The sequence below is a fragment of the Barbatula barbatula genome, assembly GCF_947034865.1.
Source record: "Barbatula barbatula genome assembly, chromosome: 11".
In the NCBI taxonomy this organism is placed as follows: Eukaryota; Metazoa; Chordata; class Actinopteri; order Cypriniformes; family Nemacheilidae; genus Barbatula; species Barbatula barbatula.
This window is the reverse complement of record NC_136774.1, coordinates 23,603,993-23,619,241: the sequence shown is the minus strand read 5'-3', so window position 1 is coordinate 23,619,241 and position 15,249 is coordinate 23,603,993. Positions and strand designations below refer to the sequence as shown.

The 15,249-nt window shown below is 41.7% G+C and overlaps 1 protein-coding gene across 3 annotated transcripts in view; it reads right to left on the bottom strand.

Annotated features, from left to right (window-relative positions):
* Positions 1 to 249: 249 nt before the first annotated feature.
* Positions 250 to 15,249, bottom strand: part of pi4kab (phosphatidylinositol 4-kinase, catalytic, alpha b) — a 30,239-nt gene continuing 15,239 nt past the window's right edge. For all 3 annotated transcript variants that reach the window (XM_079467594.1, XM_079467595.1, XM_079467596.1), the window contains 34 exons: positions 15,100 to 15,233; positions 14,765 to 14,847; positions 14,504 to 14,574; positions 14,302 to 14,426; positions 13,841 to 13,922; positions 13,682 to 13,765; positions 13,513 to 13,602; positions 13,294 to 13,413; positions 10,858 to 10,950; positions 10,388 to 10,544; positions 10,170 to 10,297; positions 9,936 to 10,094; positions 9,141 to 9,298; positions 8,952 to 9,059; positions 8,703 to 8,830; positions 7,993 to 8,151; positions 7,817 to 7,896; positions 7,540 to 7,739; positions 7,372 to 7,462; positions 6,461 to 6,628; positions 6,324 to 6,377; positions 5,093 to 5,213; positions 4,886 to 5,015; positions 4,709 to 4,779; positions 4,547 to 4,619; positions 4,386 to 4,456; positions 3,704 to 3,810; positions 3,121 to 3,225; positions 2,537 to 2,662; positions 2,338 to 2,458; positions 1,995 to 2,154; positions 1,828 to 1,917; positions 1,497 to 1,580; positions 250 to 1,398 (listed from right to left, as the gene is read on the bottom strand). In XM_079467594.1, coding sequence (XP_079323720.1) covers positions 1,347 to 1,398; positions 1,497 to 1,580; positions 1,828 to 1,917; positions 1,995 to 2,154; positions 2,338 to 2,458; positions 2,537 to 2,662; positions 3,121 to 3,225; positions 3,704 to 3,810; positions 4,386 to 4,456; positions 4,547 to 4,619; positions 4,709 to 4,779; positions 4,886 to 5,015; positions 5,093 to 5,213; positions 6,324 to 6,377; positions 6,461 to 6,628; positions 7,372 to 7,462; positions 7,540 to 7,739; positions 7,817 to 7,896; positions 7,993 to 8,151; positions 8,703 to 8,830; positions 8,952 to 9,059; positions 9,141 to 9,298; positions 9,936 to 10,094; positions 10,170 to 10,297; positions 10,388 to 10,544; positions 10,858 to 10,950; positions 13,294 to 13,413; positions 13,513 to 13,602; positions 13,682 to 13,765; positions 13,841 to 13,922; positions 14,302 to 14,426; positions 14,504 to 14,574; positions 14,765 to 14,847; positions 15,100 to 15,233 — 3,783 coding nt within the window. In that variant the 3' untranslated portion in view covers positions 250 to 1,346. The remainder of the gene's footprint in view (positions 1,399 to 1,496; positions 1,581 to 1,827; positions 1,918 to 1,994; positions 2,155 to 2,337; positions 2,459 to 2,536; positions 2,663 to 3,120; positions 3,226 to 3,703; positions 3,811 to 4,385; positions 4,457 to 4,546; positions 4,620 to 4,708; positions 4,780 to 4,885; positions 5,016 to 5,092; positions 5,214 to 6,323; positions 6,378 to 6,460; positions 6,629 to 7,371; positions 7,463 to 7,539; positions 7,740 to 7,816; positions 7,897 to 7,992; positions 8,152 to 8,702; positions 8,831 to 8,951; positions 9,060 to 9,140; positions 9,299 to 9,935; positions 10,095 to 10,169; positions 10,298 to 10,387; positions 10,545 to 10,857; positions 10,951 to 13,293; positions 13,414 to 13,512; positions 13,603 to 13,681; positions 13,766 to 13,840; positions 13,923 to 14,301; positions 14,427 to 14,503; positions 14,575 to 14,764; positions 14,848 to 15,099; positions 15,234 to 15,249) is intronic.

Below are 15,249 nucleotides of genomic sequence, written 5' to 3'. Positions count from 1 at the left end.
GTAACCAAACTCCCCATTTACTGTGGGAGTCAAACTGAGATCAGATTTGTTTGGAGACTGACAATCTTTTCATTTTAGGGTTTAGGGATTATCCATTTTAGTGACCCTTTAATATATTCTTTGTGTTAACTGTCATGTGTTTGTGTCTTCACATATTCTTCACACTGTGATCAATAAGTGCAGATTAACAGCGTTTTAACTGAACATAGAGAAGGAGGCAGACAATTTATGTAACTAAATAAACAAGCGTACAAAGATGACTTTTACTGCACAATTCAGACATAAAAACTGGCTGTGATTGGTCACGAGATTAGAAACACTGTAACTCTGATCAAAGAATAATATTAATATTAAACATTTAAACATCTCACATTTTCTCTAAGATAAAATCTGTAATCTCATAATAAATACTATTATTTAATAATGTAATATTGCTCGAGTAGGAGTGTGATGAGTACAGGAGGCAAACACAGTCGCTGACACTGAGCGCTATCACACGACTACAAGAGAGAAATCGCATTAACATCAGTTCGACAGCACAAGTGTGTGGATGAAGGAAATGGGGAACTACTTTCTTCCGCCACAAATTGAAGCCACAGTTAAACAAACCTCCGCTACTAATTCCAAAGCATCTTTTAAATGAACGCTATGCTGCTTCAGTGAAGTTATTAGTGAGAAAAAATTAGGCAGATCGTGCATCTTGTGAATGAATGTGAAAATGCTCTATTTCCATTGCACTGCTGGACTTTCCATTGTTTTTAAATGTAAACATGCGCTTGATTACTGTAGCTCTTTCTCACTCTGACAGCTGCAAGCTAATTTGTTCAGGTGCATATACCACCACCTACTGTTACAGGTGAGAACTGCTCTAAGAGACACTGCCAATTGTGCGTTTTACGTCGTTATTTAAGCCCGACTTATTATTTTAGTGATGTAGTGATACAAAAGGGTAAAGCGGTTTGTGATGATACTGTTGGAATATCACATGGCTCTCAGCCAATCAGATTTGAGAACCAGAAAGAACCGTTGTATAATGTTTACGGTAGAAAGAAGGAAATGTTGACAGAATTGTCAAGCCGGACGGAATTTTCTTTAAACATCACCTTGAACTATGAAATCATTAATTCAGTCGCTCATAAAGTTACTAAAGTAAAAACATTCAAATCAAAACACCAGTTGCACAGGATTGACTTTAAACCATGTTAAACTGAACTCTGCAGAAACAAAACTGCGAACAAATATTCACAAACGAGAAAAGGCCAAAATGATAAATCCATGCTAACACACATCAGGCTTATAATGCATTGCACAGACAGTCAGATGCGCACACAGACTTTCTTCAGTCTTCAGTATGGAATCTGGTTTTGATAGTACTGGATCATATCATAGGTTTTACTCCTGAAACAAATATTTCATTTTTGGGTCATTATATATGACATTGTTTATTATATTTAAACAGGTGTAAGAAACAAAGTGTGTTTGTGTGTGACTCTGACCTGCTACTCAGAAAGCAGTTCTGTATGACTTTGATGATAAAAGCTGCTGCTTCTTTTTCACTCACTCCAGGATTAAAACGCTGCCTGAAACACAAAACCGTTGGTTATTTCATTACGTCTTCGTTCTTTATTCTATTGATAACTGTTCAGTTGATTAATTACTTAAAAATAACAAGCGATGCTTACTTTATTGTTTGAATTCCTTTACATTTATATTATATTAGATTCCCTTAGAATCTAAATGCTTGGATAATAAAGTTAAAATGACAGTAATACGATCCTAATCTTTCCTCATCTGAGAGTGAAGTGAGATGTGTTGCTGTAAACTCACTTCAGCAGTTTGATGGTCTGACCGCGGAAGCAGGGCAGTCCTGTATCCAACATCAGTGTTACCAAGGCAACCACAGCATCCATGTACGGCCTGCATCGTGAGATAAATCAATTCAGTGTCCGGTCCTGACACATTAACACTGTATGACAACAAAACACACACGTCACCTGACAGCCAGGTACCCGCGCACACACATCTCCATGAACCATTTGAAGGGCGTGGCCTCCATCTTCCCTCCCATGATCATCACCATCTCATCCGTCAGTTTAATGTCCGGCTCCCACCCCAGATTCCCACCCGGAGAACTTTCAAACATGAAGCCGAAATCTGAAGAGGACAAACATACACGAGCACATGAGAGCCTATTCATAATCGACATCTGATGCAATGTGCCTTGTTACGTTTTAAAGATCATATCTGCTAATTGATAAGTATGAATTGTATTCGTTGGATATTATAATAACATCAAATGAGCACAGAGCACATCAGTGTGGGTTTGTGGGATCTCACCGATGTGGATGAGATGTCCATGTCTGTCTAACATGATGTTGCCATTGTGTCTGTCTTTAATCTGAAGCAGAAAGAGCAACAGACTGTACGCAGCCATACTCCTGATGAAGTTATACCTCGCCTGAGACAGACAGACGGACAGAGAGTGAGCAGGCAAGATCATCTTTCATCCATGTTGATAGCATTTGGTTTTTCTCACCTTCTGGAACGCCAGCGTGGATTCATCTCCGTATTGGTTGCGGAAATAATCGTACATTCCGAAATCCGTCTGTCGGCCAAGCTGATCTCTGGATTTACAGTCTGGAATACATTCAATAACCCCACACTGCACGATAAACACAATAAACACAACATACAACCACATGAGTACTTGTTTTATGTACAAATCTGTTTAAGCTGCTGCTGTTGTCACACATGAGAGATTCTTCTGATCCTCACAGAACAGTAAAAGAAGTTTATTATCATCAAAGCTCACAGGCACATCAACACGCATACAGACTAAAGGCCATTGCACATTGAGTCCGAAATATCCCAAAGTAAAAAATAAATACGACCTCGCGTTGTGTCGATCACGTTTACGGTCTCCAATATTTTCATCTATCAGAAAACAATACAAACTGGGTTCGTTTTTTCTGTGTTTTTCACATCCGTAGCAAGCATTTTGAGAGGCATTTTGACAATTCATAGACACTGTTAAAACGAGCGCCAAATATAAAAAAACGCAAACAAAATGTCGGACTGTATGTGCAAAGACCTTTTGCTAGTAAGAAAAGTCAAACTCACTCCTGGTGCCGTCGCCACGACCCTGTATGGAAACACGAAGAGATCCAACCCGACCAGCTGAAAGATGTTCTTAAACAAACCAATGATCTGAAGAGCCAACATGTCCTACAGAGAGAAACACAACACAATACTTTCATTTTACCACGGTTAAAGTCCCAGTGAAGTTAAAAACGACGATGCCTATTTTCTCATGAAATATTGCAGCGTTTAGTGTAAATAGTTTATCAATGTGGCTCATTCTCTTTTTAAAGTTCATGTGCCCTCATAATCTTTAGTTAAAATCTGAAAATACACTTCTGTCCTAATGAATATTCATCTTAAATGTATGTTAGACGGCTTGGGCGGAGCATCCGTTAACTCCTCCCCTTCAACTGTCATTCTGCTGCCAGTTCCACTGTTTTAATACATCCAATTGCTAAGCAAACTGGATCATGATCACAGAATTCAACTGATGTGAGGTCACAGGTGTGTGTGTATTGACAACTTTAAATGTGGCTCATCCAATCAGATTTCAGAGGACTTTATTTGAGAGGATCTATATCAGATAATAAGAAATGAATGAAACGGAAGTGCACACACACACCTGTCTGCAGTCGTCTCCTACTTTAAAGATGGCCGCCTGCCAGCAGATCTTCTGTGCTTCATCATCACTGCCAGCTTCATCCAGTGAATCTGTTCGACACAGTAAACCTACACAAACACACCACAAAACTTTCAAGAGTGTCACGAGACACGTGTTTGTAACGTGACTGTGAATTATAGGCACATGATAAGTTATAGTACTCTGTGAAAACAAGAAAACTTGGATAAACCCAGCGTACTTGATTCAGATATCAGTGTAAAGTATTCAGACCTCATACTATTTGTTTGGGTTAAATGGAAAAACTGATGAAAGAATGATCATATTTGATAAATAAATTCAATAAATTCAGCTCCAAACAAACAGCGGTAATGTTTTGGTGTTTATATACTATACTGGATGCAAACTAGATTTGTTATTTGAAAAATGAATAAAATAGCATTATTAATTATTCGTTTATCGTATATTCAGATTGACTTTTGTAAAGTAGATTTTTCAGGCACAAATATTAGGATCACATCTTCAATGATCACGCAAACACATGTGAAGCTTAAACCATCCACATTTGGATTCAACCACAGATGGCGACAGAGCAGTTCTGTAGCACAACTTTCTTCTGTATCAGAAAGTTTAAGATCAACATATCGTTTGACATTCACAAGGATGTGAAGGGAGTGTGTTTTACCTTCTTTCTCCAGCTCACTCACTCCACAGCGCTTCACCTTAAATTTGGCCAGAAACGGCGCTTTAGCGGCACTGAAATGACAAACACAAAGTGAAACACATATCAGACAGATGTCAGCTGTTAAAAAAGAAGATGATGATGATGTTTAATGTGCACTGTACCTCTGCATCGGTGTCCCAGATTTATAGTCAATGTCTAAGACTATCGCCTCCGGGTTACTGGGCAGATAACAGCCTAAAACATCATCAAGAATGTTTCAGAATCAATATATAAAGTTGTCATATGTTCAGATTGTTGTGGTTACGACGAGATGTTTTTCTAACCTGGTTGGACTTTGATATCAGACAGAGCTCTCAGACACGCTCTCCTGCGCGCGTCTCCTTTAGGAACGGGTCTGATGGATAAATAACATTTTATAGACATTAAACTTGATCAACTTCTAAGTCAACTTATAAATATGGACTGTGGTCGGTGATGTCAGACAGGGGTTTTTCATGTACTTTAAAATGGCCGAGACATTGGTGATCTTATTGAAGAAGTCAAACTCTCGCTGGTAGAAATCTTTGGCCGGGCCGGACAGAGAGCCGATGATCTCCTCAACCATCTGCTCCAGAAGATCTCCAATGTCAGCTAGAAAAACACACCAGACAAGCACAACATGAATATCACAGTTGATGAAAGATGAGCCGAGGAGGACAGTTACTCACCATCTTTCTGATGTCCCTCCTCATCCGTGTACATGTTGGTCTTCATGTTCCAGATAAACTGATGTGCGAGAAGCTGAGACGTCTGAGCCGCCCATAAGATGTATTCTCTCACATATCCCATCTACACACACACGTTCAGTGTTAGTGGCTCACATCACACAAGTTATCAGACGGATGTGAACTTAAATAAAAAAAATCCCCCAAAAATCAGACAGCACAGATTTACATTTGCTGTAAAAATACGTGCGCTTACGACACCGATGTGTTTATTACCACAAATATGTGAGACCTTGACCGCTATATACACTCAAAAAACAAATAGTGTTCTCTCACATGAGACGTTTGACTTCAAAAGTTTAAAACGATTACTTTAATGATTGATGTTTGTGCTTTTAAGCGTCAACATTTTGGATCCCGTACAAGTTTACATGAAAGCATTTCGATATAACACTTAACCAGGTTTCACTAAAGAAAATAATTCATATGCATTAGGGATGACATCAGGGGCATTTAACAGTTGTATATTCCGGCACTAGCGTATTAAACAAATTCCATCCCCCCTGTATTTTATTTGTTATCACTAAAAGATTATTTTTTATAGTAATAAAGTAAATTTAGTTCAATCGGACGCTACAGATGAATTAAGCCGCTCCATAGTTTCATATTAAAGATGGCGGAGACAAAAGGCCAAGAGAAGGTTTGCTAGTATATTGTTCGTTTAATATCAGGGAATTTCCTTTTGTTTTGTTGTGTAGGCTATTTCTTAAAATAACAATTACTTTATTTTGTGTTGCAATGCTTATATTATGTAATATCCATTTTATTCCTTTTTATCATTAAACTATGTATATATATCGCTTATAACTAATATAAGCGAGTTTGTCATAGTACTGTTTAGTAGATTTTTTTCAACTAAAGTTTATTTTTTAAATAATTTTGACAACACTTTTCCCTCAAGTCCCGGTAAGGTTTCACCCTGGTGCATGCGCAGCGTGATGGCAGGGGAAATTCATCTTTTTCAAGTGTAAGCGGAGGATCTTTCTGTTGTGAAACATAGCAAAGAACGCTACTGGGTGGCATGAGGGCTAGTAAATGATGAATGAATGAATGTTCATATATGGGAGAAGTTAACTTTTACAGTCCATTTGACATCTCCATGATGTGACGTATGATTCTGTTGATTGGACGGATGTTTAGAATGTGAGTTTGCCGTGGATTCGGACTGAAATACCTTGTCATAGCGCAGAGCCTGAACGATCTGAGGAATGTAGAAGAGAATAGCGTCCTGTTGAAAGAGTCATGAATGACACATTAAACATCGTCTCTGATAAAGAACTTTAACAGCGAGTGAGTTCCTGTGTGGCGTACCGGTGGGAACGAGCGCAGGACTTTAACAGCGTATTGTGCGGTCAGCGGGTGCGGTGGATACATGCTGGAGAAATACGACAGGCCTGTGGGGGGGTCGGCCGGAGCCCAGCATAAGATATGACTCAACTCTGGGGAATCAGCATCTATAGTGTGCCACGTCACTAAAAACTGAAGAACAACACAAAGTCTGAATAACACGTATTACAAAAATCTTGAATGGGATAGACAATACTTTAAACTGCTGTCAATCATATATATATATATATCACAACCAGAAAATTATTTTCAAAAACTATTTCCCTGAATTCCCAATGAACAAAAAGATTAAAATGAGATGTGACCCTTTAAAGTCCACGTGAATCCAGAGGTGTTTTAAATCCTCATGGAGCCCACCATCCACCCACCTTCCCACACACAATAATCCACTCATTAAAAAATGTATACATTTAAAGATTTTATAAGAATGAAACTAATTTTCAAACCTAATTTTTCTACACATTCTGTAAATGTTGTGCGAGCCACAAAGTGGGGGTATAGGGACATATATATACTGTATATATATATATATATAACCTGTATATATATATATATAACCTGTATAAAGTTTGCATGTAGGTATTGACATTACGGGGACAATGGAACAATGTATAGATTTTCAGGATATTGGGACTTTAGTTCAAGACTTCCAGACATGCCAGAACTGATGTCTTGCACCACTCTGAAAAGTTGAAATATTTCCATCTTGATACGGTGCCGACACTCCTAGAAAGATATGCGAGTCGCTACCGCATCGTTCCCTATTTGAGCTTGTCAACATTTCAAAAAACAAACTTTTGGTGCAAAAGACACAAAATGTGAATCGCCCCTCAAACTATCTGTATAGGATGTACTCATTTTGTTGCGAGTTTTACCTTCACAGCTTCAGGAATATCACTGACCGCTCCTGGATCCAAACGAACCAAACGTGTCACCTCTGAAAAAATGGCTTCTGTGTTCTTGAACCTTTAAAACACGACATCATACAGAACATGTGATCTGATGAGAGAGGACGCAAATGATGTCATCACACACACACAGACCTGGCAGGCAGCTGTAGAGCGAGGTAAGGTGCGATACTCCAGGCGAGGTTCACGTTGTCTTTCCACTGTTTCTCGGTCAGACTGATGTATTTGGATCTCCAGTTGGCGATGCTGGTCTCCACAGACTGGTCAGCGGATATCTGAAGCTCCTGACTGCCCAGAGGACTGTACCATGTGGTTAAACGCTCCACCTCACTCGCCTACACAACAACACATCTGTCTCAATGCCACCTTAAATCACAAGACATTCATGAGATCATATGAGATTTAATCTCACCAGCAGAGCCAGAAGCAGCGTCCTGCGCCTCATGAAGTACTTATGCAGCTGTGTTCCTCTGTTTGTCTTCTTCGACAGACCTGAGAGAGAGAATTTCAAAGTCATGTACAATATCATACCACAGCGTCATCAGGGAGAAAAGGGAGAGAACGTCGGATGTGTGTGCGGGTGAGAACCAGATTTTTTGGAGAGTGTGGAGACTCCACTGGACAGCGGGTATGTGTTGATCCAGCCCTGTGTGCCCGTCTGTCTGGAGCCCACGGCCGCGTCCAGACCGCTCCTGGAGTCAGTGACCGCCAACACAGACAGACTGTTCACGGACACATCCTGAGGATCTGACACAACACACAGCATCACTAGCACAAACACATCTACACTTTATACATATGACTATATTCACATGAAAAACACAACTATAGTAAAACTCCTACATACTACAGTGTTTTCGCACCTTACTATAGTAAATATTTAAGTATCATTTCCTCATGTACACTAGTTTAACCATATACTACAGTTCATTATACAGAACACTTTTGTATACTTTCATTTACTATAGTATACTATATAGTACACTACAATAGCATATCAGTTTACTATAGTAAATACTTTAGCACACTGCAATATTTACTACAATCAATTGACTATAGATAACATTACAAATAGTACAGTATACTACAATATACTGGTTTGTTATGACATATACTACAGTATTTACTAGAGCCTATCTATAATAGTATACTACAATTCACTACAGTTTACTATAGTAAATACTACAGTTTATCCATTTACTACACTTAATGTCATCACTTAAATCATACTAGAGTATTCAAGTATTAAGTTTGTGTGTTTGAATAGCTTCTTAAGTTGAATGAAGAGGAGTTGTTACCTGTTGGTACGAGTTGACTAGCAGTGAGATATTTCTTATCTGACAGCAGACACGCGTAAAACTTTATAATAATACTGATGTCCTCACGCAGACGCTTGTCTGGCTGTGTGGGGAACCGGGGGGCCACACTGACACACACACACACACACACACACACACACACACACACACACACACACAGAGCATTTACTGATCGAAAACTAAATATATTCCTTCATTATTTATTGTTGTGCGTTTGTGTTTGTTCACCTGAAGTAATCAAACGCTGTGGAGTAGATTTTCTCTCTAAGGACATTACGGATGGTGGCGTTTGTCACAACATCAGCGTGCAGAAGAGTGAGACCCAGAGTCAAGAGCCTGTGTGTTGTGCACGTATAAACACAAGCGTTACAGAAACGCATCAATGATCACAGATGCAGAGGTGTTGAGACTCATCACCTGAATCTGGGTCCTATAGCAGCTACGTGACGGTTCAGACAGAGACCGTTCTTGGGTCCACCGACACTGATGGAGAGAGCTCTCTGAAGCAGACCCGTGAAAATCTCCACCTGATCCGCACTGCTGTACTTAGCGATCTCAAATCTCTGCACTAAAAACTACACAAACACACACTATTAGGATGTGAGGTTTACATGTTTATTTTAATGCGTATCACAAGACTAACACAATAAACAATAATATCAGTACAGTAATATCAACATTCTTGTAATGCATACTATATCCATTAATACTACAGAATAAGTTGATATTTACTATAGTACACTGTGGAAAACTATAAAATAGTATATACATTTCCCATTCTTGTAATGCATACTATAGTATTCTGTAGTGGATAAACTAAATACTGTTGTATAAGTTAATATTTACTATAGAAACGGTTGTATACTACGGTACAGTAATATCATCATTCTGGTAATGCATACTAAAGTATTATGTAATACAGGTATTTATTATAGTGAATTGTAGTAAATACCATAGTATACTTTATTATTTGCTATGACAAGGTTTAAAGACAATACAATATCTAGGATTTTTAATACGGTTTGCTAATGTAAAGACTAAAGTGATAGTGTATTTAACAGTATGCAGTCTGTCAGAATAAACGCAGTGTACAGTACTGCGTGCTCCGGTTGTAGAAGGTTTTCCATGCATGCAGACTAAATTGAGCACACTTTACAAAGCAAGCTTGCTGTATACTACAACAAGAGTAAAAGGAGTTTGTTTGATACAGACCTCGATCCAGAGAGAATGTGGGCTGACGTCAGGTGGGCGGGGCAAAGGCTGACGCTCCTCTGACGCTGCCAAAGGATCCGCCTCTGGTTCCATCACTGAGAAGAGACCCATCTTCAGCTCCACAGTCATCTGCCACGCTCCTGCCATCTCACGCATAAACTAAACACACATCGGCGTGAGCTCCGTGTTTACATGACACGGCTGTATCTGTCAATCACATGTCTGGAGCATCACCTGTACTTCAATCCCAGCACGTGCGGCGAGCAGCCACTCCCAGCATGCGATGGACGTCTCCATGCCCTGCTCCACAAACATCTTCAGAGGAGACCAGCACAGATGATGAAGTAACTGAAGATCAAGCTCTGACAGACAGACAGACAGACAGACAGAGAGAGAGAGAGAGAGTTTATCATTCAGAGATCACATGTATTTTTAGTGTGGATGTGCGTTACCTTTAGTGCTGATGAGAAGCGCCGTCATCTTAAACATGTTCTGTGTGAAAGCGTCAGAGTCTTTTTTCTTCAGAGCTTCAGACATCTGACACACCATCAGCTTACTGAGATTTGACTCGCTGTGTGTCGCCTGAGCGAACTTCAGCATCCCGGCCACCTACACACACGCACATAAAAACACAAAACAAACACACACAAAGAGTTTATGTCCAGGTCAGATTTCAAAAGAAATGTTATACAAAATTATGCAATTAACATTAAAATGAAAAAAAATCATATTTTTAATTACTGTAATAAACAATCACAACCTCATTTTCATTGCTTTGATATGTCCGTATGTTTCCCTTTTTTCTGACTTTATATTCTCTTTATGCAAACATACACACTTTTTGTATGTTTCTTTAAATTTTGGGGTTAATTATTTAAGGTAAAGATGAGGTTCAATTATAAACACTATGCAGTGTCTGTACTTCTCCAGTGTAGCGGTTCCTCAGGTTCAGAGATGCCATGAAGTTGGAATAATCTTTCTTCACACAGGTGGGTCTTTCGGTCAGCTGGGTAACCTGAAGATGATAAAAAAACGAGGTGTCATCACATCGGTGTCATCACATCGGTGTCATCACATCGGTGTCATCACATCGGTGTCATCACATCGGTCTCCTGAAACTGTGAGCACTGCTAATATAGTGCTGTCATGAGTTTACAACTGATCGGTGAGTTAATAAACACAACAATAAAAGAAGTGAGTGCCACTGTACAAACCTAAGGAAAAGCTGCCTGGGTGGAAGGGGGAGGGACACATAGCAGACCACGCCCACCAACCCAATGACCAGCCAATCAGGCGCACACACACAGATGAGTTAACAGGCCAGCAGGTTAGATGTGATGAAGTACAAACCGCACAAAACAAAAATAAAATGGCACAACACACATCAGCAAAACGTTTAGAGCCAAAAATGAAATTTAAATTATAAAATGATCATGCTTTACAAACCTTAAATGAGTATTAAATAAAACAAATATAGAGATTTACAAACACTGTTAAGTGTTACTGCACTCATAATGAGCCACACACACACACACACACACACACACACACAAACAGATGTTCTGTCAAATGCAAATGAGCAAATGTGTGTGAGGATGACAGATTATAAGTATTATCAGTTTGGGAAATTTATCTAAAACAACATAAATATCCATGTTTCCCACACTCTCTTTCACCAAATAACCAAATAAATAAAATATTGAATAAATATACCAGCTACTAAGAATGGGGTTTGGGGCAGTAACAGGGAGGACGAGTGGGGTTTGGGGCAGTAACAGGGAGGACGAGTGGGGTTTGGGGCAGTAACAGGGAGGACGAGTGGGGTTTGGGGCAGTAACAGGGAGGACGAGTGGGGTTTGGGGCAGTAACAGGGAGGACGAGTGGGGTTTGGGGCAGTAACAGGGAGGACGAGTGGGGTTTGGGGCAGTAACAGGGAAGACGAGTGGGGTTTGGGGCAGTAACAGGGAGGACGAGTGGGGTTTGGGGCAGTAACAGGGAAGACGAGTGGGGTTTGGGGCAGTAACAGGGAGGACGAGTGGGGTTTGGGGCAGTAACAGGGAGGACGAGTGGGGTTTGGGGCAGTAACAGGGAGGACGAGTGGGGTTTGGGGCAGTAACAGGGAGGACGAGTGGGGTTTGGGGCAGTAACAGGGAGGACGAGTGGGGTTTGGGGCAGTAACAGGGAGGACGAGTGGGGTTTGGGGCAGTAACAGGGAGGACGAGTGGGGTTTGGGGCAGTAACAGGGAGGACGAGTGGGGTTTGGGGCAGTAACAGGGAAGACGAGTGGGGTTTGGGGCAGTAACAGGGAGGACGAGTGGGGTTTGGGGCAGTAACAGGGAGGACGAGTGGGGTTTGGGGCAGTAACAGGGAGGACGAGTGGGGTTTGGGGCAGTAACAGGGAGGACGAGTGGGGTTTGGGGCAGTAACAGGGAAGACGAGTGGGGTTTGGGGCAGTAACAGGGAGGACGAGTGGGGTTTGGGGCAGTAACAGGGAGGACGAGTGGGGTTTTGGGGCAAGTTACAGAAATTAAGGTTTTTGTTTGCAGTAACAGGGAGGACGAGTGGGGTTTGGGGCAGTAACAGGGATGACGAGGGGGGTTTGGGGCAGTAACAGGGAGGACGAGTGGGGTTTGGGGCAGTAACAGGGAGGACGAGGGGGGTTTGGGGCAGTAACAGGGAGGACGAGTGGGGTTTGGGGCAGTAACAGGGAGGACGAGTGGGGTTTGGGGCAGTAACAGGGATGACGAGTGGGGTTTGGGGCAGTAACAGGGAGGACGAGTGGGGTTTGGGGCAGTAACAGGGAAGACGAGTGGGGTTTGGGGCAGTAACAGGGAGGACGAGTGGGGTTTGGGGCAGTAACAGGGAGGACGAGTGGGGTTTGGGGCAGTAACAGGGAGGACGAGTGGGGTTTGGGGCAGTAACAGGGAGGACGAGTGGGGTTTGGGGCAGTAACAGGGAAGACGAGTGGGGTTTGGGGCAGTAACAGGGAGGACGAGTGGGGTTTGGGGCAGTAACAGGGAGGACGAGTGGGGTTTTGGGGCAAGTTACAGAAATTAAGGTTTTTGTTTGCAGTAACAGGGAGGACGAGTGGGGTTTGGGGCAGTAACAGGGATGACGAGGGGGGTTTGGGGCAGTAACAGGGAGGACGAGTGGGGTTTGGGGCAGTAACAGGGAGGACGAGGGGGGTTTGGGGCAGTAACAGGGAGGACGAGTGGGGTTTGGGGCAGTAACAGGGAGGACGAGTGGGGTTTGGGGCAGTAACAGGGATGACGGGTGGATTTTTTTGGGCCGTAACAGCGATGACCGGTGTTTTTTTTGCAGAAACAGGAATGATGGCTGTTTTTGTGTACTTTCTCACCCCAAGTGTTGAGCTCTGACGGTTGTATCCTGCAAAACTTAGAATACTTTCAGTGGCCATCGCCAGACCGGTGTGCTGTGACAAACCCGGCATCCAGTTCTGATGTTTATTCAGATACTCCTAAATAACGCAAAGAACAGATATATTCATCTGTAGCGACCTTATAAAAATACTTTGGTGTCCTGTAGTGCATTGATCTGTGTTGTGTGTTGTGCTCACCTGAAGATGGGACTTGGTGACTGAAGCAGCCCACTTCATGGCCTCTTTTAAGATCTCTCCACAGCGGGCGGCGAAGTCTTTCACGATGCCCTACATGACAAACACAGAGCTTAGACCGGTCTCAGACGGAGTTCATTTATGACAGGTGTAAGGCTTGCTTTAGTCTCACCTCTCTGGCCTCATGCGTGTCCGGGACTGTTATTCTGTATGGAGTGTCGGGGATGTCGTAGTAAGGCTGATCTTTATGAATGTCCTGTCAGAGGGAAACCGACTATTGTGTTATTTGGCTGATGTGCAGGTATAAATGTGTGTAACTGTGGTCACTCACAGCGCTGAGAGAGAGAGACAGAGTCTGTAAGATATCCAACATGGTCTTTAAAACTCTTCCACTCCACAAGAGATGAGGAAACCTGAAGCAGATGGACTTTCACTATCTTTGTAGATGTCAATTTATATTGCTAAGCTAACAGCTAACTCTTAACAGCATGACATCACATCATCATCACATCTATAAAGGCTGGTTTACTGGGCTCAGTCTGGTCATAGTGATTTGTTGAATGGTTTTCAAGGGGTTTTGGTTACTTCTTGTCATAATGGAAGAGTAACCAGAACCAGCCAAAACCAACAAGAACAACTAAGACCAGCAAACCCAAGAGAATACATTAAACATTAAGTATCACATTCCTTTTAACATGGATATAGATTCATTTTTTCAGTACTTTTAAATGAAAACAGAAGGTGATGAATGTGTGTTCTGAGCGACAAACATGGCAAATCTGAGTCATTTACGTTTCAGCGAGTCCAGAAAGATATTTGTCTGCAACCCTGCGGATCCTTTTGTGGGTGTGGTTAAAGTTGACCAATAAGAACTGTGCGTGTCGCTCAAGCTCCTCCTCGTGCTCTTTAGTCTTGGGCTGAAACAGCAAGCGGTACAATCATCAATAATCAATGATCACTGATCCATACTGCTGAGAGAACCTGAAAAACTGACCTTCTCAGCCATCATCTGCAGGAAAACCTCAAAGACTTTATCACCCACACATATCACACACTGCATCATACCTGCACATGTGTGTGCGGGTGAGAGAGAGAGAGAGAGAGAGAGAGAGAGAGAGAGAGAGAGAGAGAGAGAGAGAGAGAGAGAGATAAACAAATAAACAAAAAATAAACATAAATTAAAATATAAAGATAAAGTAGAACAACCTAGAATGCCCATCATTAAACCGAACTGCATTCAAATGTGTTTTCTGACCTGACTTGTCTTTTTGGATGGCTTTGTCCTCAAAATACCTGAACATCACCTGGAAACGGTCAGCATCATTTGAGTGCAACATCCTGAGAGAGAGAGAGAGACAGAGAGAGAGAGAGACAGAGAGACAGAGAGAGACAGAGAGAGAGAGAGAGAGAGAGAGACAGAGACAGAGACAGAGACAGAGACAGAGACAGAGACAGAGACAGAGAGAGAGAGAGAGAGAGAGAGAGAGAGCAGATGCTGATGAGTAAATTATACATAACATCACTAGAATGATATTCATTAAGGGGGAGGAGTTATTCTAAAGAAAGAAAGGAGTGGTGAGTGTCTTTAACCTCATGTACTCGAGTCTGTAGACAGACAGCAGATATGTGCACATGGCAAAGTCGAGTTTACTGATGAGAGCAGCCGCCTCCGGTGTCGGATCCAACAGATTGATGATAGTGCTGCGCAGGTCACTTAACTCCGCCTTCAAAACAAAACAA